Source organism: Guillardia theta (assembly GCF_000315625.1).
Source record: "Guillardia theta CCMP2712 unplaced genomic scaffold GUITHscaffold_125, whole genome shotgun sequence".
In the NCBI taxonomy this organism is placed as follows: domain Eukaryota; class Cryptophyceae; order Pyrenomonadales; family Geminigeraceae; genus Guillardia; species Guillardia theta.
In genome coordinates, this window is record NW_005434549.1 from 79,101 (window position 1) to 84,730 (window position 5,630).

The following is a 5,630-nucleotide window of genomic DNA, read 5'->3' on the forward strand; positions in this document are numbered from 1 at the left end:
ATTGAGAAGCTCAACATCAACCAGAGCAGGGCAGGGGAGGGCAGGGGAGGGCAGGGCAGAGCAGAGCAGGGGAGGGATATATGAGGCTGATTGTGCCCTTTTGCTCTTTGGTTTGACCGCAACCGTCAGGTCACTGCTATGGACAAGGTGACCAACGCCAAGGCCAACATCGTCATCAGCAACAGGGGAAGGAACTCCGACGAGGACATCCAGAAGGTAGCCAGCTCGACCTCAGCTGGACTCCCGTTGCTGTCCCAGCTCACGACCTGTCCCTGCAGATGGTGGAGGAGGCGAAGTTGATGCAGGAGGAGGACGAGCGATTCAGGAGGAAGCAGGAGGTAGGAAGGTGCATGCTGTCCTCCCTGCCATGACGAGGAGCAGGCGCGCAATGAGCTAGAGGAGCTGATCCTCGGGGCTGGCGACGAGGGGCTGCCATACCAGGTCAATGCCATGCGCTGTCCCTCGCTCTCTGACCAGCATGCAGGATTGGTTCGACGAGGAGGGCGAGGTGAGACAAGGAGGGAGGAGGGAGGAGAGACAAGGAAGAAGGGAGTTGGGATCGGGAGGGAGGAGGAAGGAGGATCCAGGGAGGCGGGAGGAGGAAGCTGAGATACATAAGGAGGAGGGGGGAGGAGATAGTGAGGAATGTGCTGGCAGGACGCAAGCGAGGAGGAGCTCAGGAAGAAGATCGAGGAGCTCAGCATCAAGATCAAGTGAGAGGACTGAAAGAAGTCGAGGAGAGAGCTTGATAATGATTCTGCTGTTGATGCTGATGCTGAGTAAGATGAGAGGGAGTAGTCTGAGGGATCGTTCGTTGCTGTCTTAATTTCACATGAAAAGAAAATCCAAAAAGAATATCAAACAAGCCATCCCCATGCCTCCCCTCCTCTCCCTACACACTTCTACTTCTGCCCCCCTCCTCCCCACTCGGCTTCCACTGTCACCTTGTCCCTGGCAGAGCCAGAGGAGCTCCTCCTCCTCCTCCTCCTCCTCCTCCTCCTCCTCCTCCTCCTCCTCCTCCTCCTTCACTGCACGCTCAGCCTCCCCTCTCCCCACTTCGCTTCAGCCTCGGCCTGCCATGACAGCATCCTTCCTGAGCTCCCCGGAGTCGTCAGGGCAGCCGAGAGCGAGTCCGACGGGTCACTGCGCATGGCGTCAGAGGAAGAAGGGAAGGCAGGAGGAGGAGGATGCGCAGAGAATGTGAAGAGAAGGAGATGAAAGGGGAGAAAGGGGAGAGAAATGTTGGGAGAGGGCAAGTTGCTTGAGGGAGGTGAGGTGAGGAGGAGGAGGAGACATAGGGAGAACAAGAGAAAGGATGAAGAGGAGGAGGAGGTGGTGGTGGTGGTGGTGGAGGAGGAGGAGGAAGCCGGGGAGGAGGCGCTGGAAATGGAGACGCTGGAAGTGAAGAAGAGGAGAGTCAACCTTTTGCTTCCGTCGCTGTTGTTGGCTGCTTCCCCCTCATCATCCGATATCGCTGCTTCCAGGGGGATCTCCAGGAACTCGCGGAGCTCCGGGCTCACGACAAGCTCAGCGTCCTTGAGGAGTTGCTAGCAGCAAGAGTCAAGACAAGCACGAACATGAAGAACAAGTGAGCAGTGAACATCCTTCCTCCCCTCCTCCTCCTCCTCCTCATCATCATCATCAAGCGTGAGGGGAGATCAACACGACCAGAGCTTCGCAGCAGAAACAGCAGCAGCTAAAGGGGAATTGGGATACTGAGAAGTGTGTGTAGAGAAAGGAAGGGAGGGCAGGGGGGGCGGGGATGAGGAGAGGGGAACGGGAGCAGGTGGGGGCGGGGGATCAGGGGTACCTTGAGATAGGCGTCGAAGCTTTTCTCCCTTGAAATGATCCTGGAGGGGCTCATGGACCCGAAAGTCGCCTTGGCAGGAAGCCGATCGACCTTGAGCATGCGCTTGGGGTACGCGGTCTGAAGCTCCCGATCGAGCACGTCGAAGTCGCTGTATCTCTTCTGGATAGTCCACTTGTGCGACTGCCATGCACGTCAGAGAAAGGAGAGAGGAGCTAGTGGTCGTACCCCATCCGACAGACAGAACTGATACGTCGTGTACTCGACATTGAAGATTGAGCAACACGATTGCTGGACATTCTCATGTCCCTTAGAGAAGCAGTGGATCTTCCTCGCCTTTCGCGCTACCATTATGCGGCTCTTGCTCTCAAATGAATATGCTCTAGGAACAGCCTGTTCTGCTACTGTAGCAGTCGCTGCTCCACGTCCCAACACTACCCAGTCTCAAGAGAAGGACAATGCAATCAAAGGCTTCTTGTACGTGTCAGTACCGGAGCCTGCCTTGCACGCTCAGAGCCTTGATCTCTTCTCTTGTTGTCCTGTTGTCCTGTTGTCCTGTTGTCCTGTTGTCCTGTTGTCCTGTTGTCTTGTTGTCTTGTTCTGTTGTTGTCTTGTTCTTCTCCCCTTCTTTCCTTGCTCCACTTCGCCTCCCTGACGATGGCTTCGCTGGATTGTCAGATCCCGAGGACCCCAGGAATGTACCGGGGTAGGGGTGGAGCAAGCCATGGTGCAAAGACAGATGGGTGGGTACGTTGAATTTTGCTTTCATGACTACCGGTGTAATTATGTTTGAATGATACTAACAATACACGGTAGGGTACAGAGGTGACTGGGTGTAGGGATTGGCAGGGTGGGTGATTGATCCGTTCCGATATTGTACATGCAGGGTGGTTACCCCAAGAGTCAGATTATCTGCAAGGGGTCCCTGAACCAAAGTGCTAATAGAACACCGGTCCTATCGATACAGAAAAGTACCGGTAATTTCATAAGGGCAGGAGGTTTAGACTGCGGGGTTGTAGGGGAAGGGGTAGGGGTGGTAGAACGAACGGGCATGCGAAGAGTCGCGCTAGGGTCAAGTTGACTGAAATCTTGTGGTACAGTACGGCAATCTTTACTCAAACCTCAGAGTGATACTCTGAGGCTGGCTTGCCATAACAATACCGGTAAAACTCGTATTTAAATTATTCGCGCGACAGGCAAGGCCGTTGATGTCGCGCGACTGTTGCAATTAGCTGCTCCCCTGTAACGCCGGGACTGAGAGCTAGACTTTATAAATGCGTTTTTTAAAAATGCCTCGGCCGGGCGCGATGCGCGTGCGGCAGGAAGGGGGAGGAGGAGGAGGAGGAAGAGAGGGAAGAGGAGCAGATAGCAAGATCTGAAGCCGCGTGATGGTGTAGGATAGAGGGGAGAGGGAGAGGGTACTTCCAACATAAGGATCAGGAATATGGTACCGCAATCCGCATGCAGTGGCCAATCAGGAGCGGCAGAACATGGCGGGCAGGGGTGTGCGACAGGAGAAAGACCGTGACAATGTTGAGAGATGCAGAAAATAGACAGTGATGACCGAAAGCTGTGGAGAGACAAACGTGTGATGTGATTCAAGTATGCTGAAGGGCAATGGGGTCCGAGAAAGGGAAAAGATGAGGGGGCAGGGGCAGGCGACACTAGCTCGCGTGAAACATAGAGCCCGGTAATAGGAAAAAGAAGCAATGGACGATAACAAACGAAAGAAATTTCAGTATCGTAGTCAAAGTTGCTCTGAGAGGAGACAAGCAAGGCTTGAAAGAGCACCAAACAGGGACGAGAAAGAAGTTGATTAAGGTAGCATGGGGGGCAGCGGAAGAGCAGGACGGATAAGTAACGGAAAACATCAGCATCAGTGCTGAGAAATTGACAGACACGGTACAGTGCCAGGAGGTAGAAGCTACTACCTAAGCTAGCCTGTCGTTTAGAGAATCCCCACGCGTTCCATCGTTTTGAGTTATTTAGCAGCCACACGTCGGTGACGGTACTTGGAAGGAGTATGCTGGGGCAACCACACAACCACACAATCTGATAGCTGGACAGAGAGAGAGAAAAAGAGATGTAGACCGATTGAGAGGGTCTGAACGGGGACTGAAAGATGAATAGCGATTCAAACAGGGAAAACAGAACCGAGGTTGCGAGAGAGGTTTTTGTACACGAATCTTTTTTCGCAAGTTGTTTCTGCAATAGATTGCTGTGATAGTTTGCTTTGATAAGTCTTGCACACAAGTTGACCACAATTATGCATTGACATCACAGCGATTCCTCCATGACAGCACTTGTCGCCCTCCCCGCTTGCTGACTTGCTCCTTCAGTCCTCCTCAGCATGTCGTCAACTCTCATCGAGCAGGCCAGGACGATGCACGAGGAGATGGAGGTGACGGACTTGATCACAAGACCTGTGATCGCTCACGTGACCGTCTCTCGCTTCCCCCAGGTTGGCATGAACAAGATCGTGAAGCTGCTGGCTACGGAGGCGAAGGTACCTGAACGTTGTGATCCCTTGTGCTCGGTGGCTGATGCCTCGAACCTCGCAGACCCAGAAGCAGAAAGTCATCCAGCAGCACAAGGCAGTGGATGCACATCAGACCCTTCGCTCTCGTCTGACGTGCTGGCGGGCAGGTCCTCTCCCAAGTGAAGAAAATTCAGAAATCCGCGTCCTTGCTCAAGAACAGCTACGAGGTCTCAGACCCTTTCCTTGCTCTCATCCTGACGTCTTGGACAGGACAAGGACGAAGGCAAGAAGCACGAGGTTGCTGCCATGTCAGGATCCGAAGTCTTCGGCGGATTCTACTCCCGTCTCAGGTGAACGCGCCCTTGTGCCAGCCTCTCGTCCTTGACTGTCCCGTCAGGGAGCTGAGGGAGTACCATCGCAAGTTCCCCAACCTGTACTATGAGCCTGACAACAACGAGGATATCACCCTTGAAGGTGCATGCTCGGTCTTCCTGCTCGCCTGTTCTGACTGCGAGGCAGACGACCCTGAGATCCTCGACAAGTTCTCGGGAGAAGAGATGCATGGGAGGTTCCTGGACCTCAACGAGAATCACATCCAGTGAGTCCCGTGCTCAGTCGCTGCAGCCTCACCAACCCCCCCCTTCTCTGTAGCTGTCTCCTCCCTCCCTTCCTCCGCTGCTGCTGCACCCTCCCTCTATCCCTTCTCTGTCGCTCCCTCTCTCCTTCCCTCTTCTGTTGCCATCTTTTTCCCTCCCTCCCTCCCTCCGTCCCTCCCTCCCTCCCCTATTCCTACCTACTCCCTCTATGCCTTTCCTGCCCTTCTCATGGCGGCTGCAGGTTCATCAACTTGAAGAACGCGAGGGCTGTCTCCTACGAGGTCTACCTCAATATCTTCCTCGACTTCGCCTCCGTCCCCCTCAACGTCAGGGCCCATCGCTCGCTCCCCTCCGCTCCCTGACGGCTCTGCAGGTCAAGGGCATGAAGTACAAGAACTACCTCAAGTCCCTCAAGTCCTACCTCGTCAACTTCCTCGAGCGGGCCCAGCCGCTGGTATGTCAACCTGCCTGCCCTATGTCATCCTCCTCTCAGCGTACCTGACCCGTCCCTTGCTCCTCCATGACATCTCCCTCCCCTCCTCGTATGTCAACCTGGTTCTAATACGTCAACCTAATCCCCATATGTTTCCCTTCCTTCTCCCGTCTGCCCGGCTCACACCACTGCTACAGGTTGACTTTGCGACCCCCATGAAGAACGCTGAGGACGAGGCTCTCGCGAAGTTTGCAAAGAACGGTTGTCAGTGGCTCTATAGTGCCTGTGAACTGACTGTTTGCTCCTCCTCCTCCT

At 54.5% G+C, this 5,630-nt stretch overlaps 3 protein-coding genes across 3 annotated transcripts in view; 2 read left to right on the top strand and 1 right to left on the bottom strand.

The window, feature by feature from the left end:
• GUITHDRAFT_158734 (heat shock protein 70) overlaps positions 1-717 on the top strand; it is a gene marked incomplete at both ends in the record, with an annotated part of 13,923 nt that extends 13,206 nt beyond the window's left edge. The window contains 4 exons of the mRNA XM_005822424.1: positions 130-216; positions 279-338; positions 403-441; positions 658-717. Coding sequence (XP_005822481.1) covers positions 130-216; positions 279-338; positions 403-441; positions 658-717 — 246 coding nt within the window. The remainder of the gene's footprint in view (positions 1-129; positions 217-278; positions 339-402; positions 442-657) is intronic.
• A 308-nt stretch (positions 718-1,025) lies between these two features.
• On the bottom strand, positions 1,026-2,158 carry GUITHDRAFT_118313 (hypothetical protein; the record flags this gene model as incomplete). The annotated part of the gene is made up of 4 exons (XM_005822425.1): positions 1,026-1,143; positions 1,423-1,547; positions 1,811-1,990; positions 2,036-2,158. 4 exons carry the CDS (start codon positions 2,156-2,158, stop codon positions 1,026-1,028), a joined length of 546 nt encoding a protein of 181 aa, XP_005822482.1.
• A 1,999-nt stretch (positions 2,159-4,157) lies between these two features.
• The window catches only part of GUITHDRAFT_146427 (hypothetical protein), a gene marked incomplete at both ends in the record, with an annotated part of 5,551 nt that continues 4,078 nt past the window's right edge, over positions 4,158-5,630 (top strand). Inside the window, 8 exons of the mRNA XM_005822426.1 lie at positions 4,158-4,313; positions 4,454-4,513; positions 4,557-4,636; positions 4,684-4,760; positions 4,806-4,884; positions 5,124-5,208; positions 5,256-5,336; positions 5,513-5,579. Of these exons, the coding sequence (XP_005822483.1) occupies positions 4,158-4,313; positions 4,454-4,513; positions 4,557-4,636; positions 4,684-4,760; positions 4,806-4,884; positions 5,124-5,208; positions 5,256-5,336; positions 5,513-5,579 (685 nt within the window). The remainder of the gene's footprint in view (positions 4,314-4,453; positions 4,514-4,556; positions 4,637-4,683; positions 4,761-4,805; positions 4,885-5,123; positions 5,209-5,255; positions 5,337-5,512; positions 5,580-5,630) is intronic.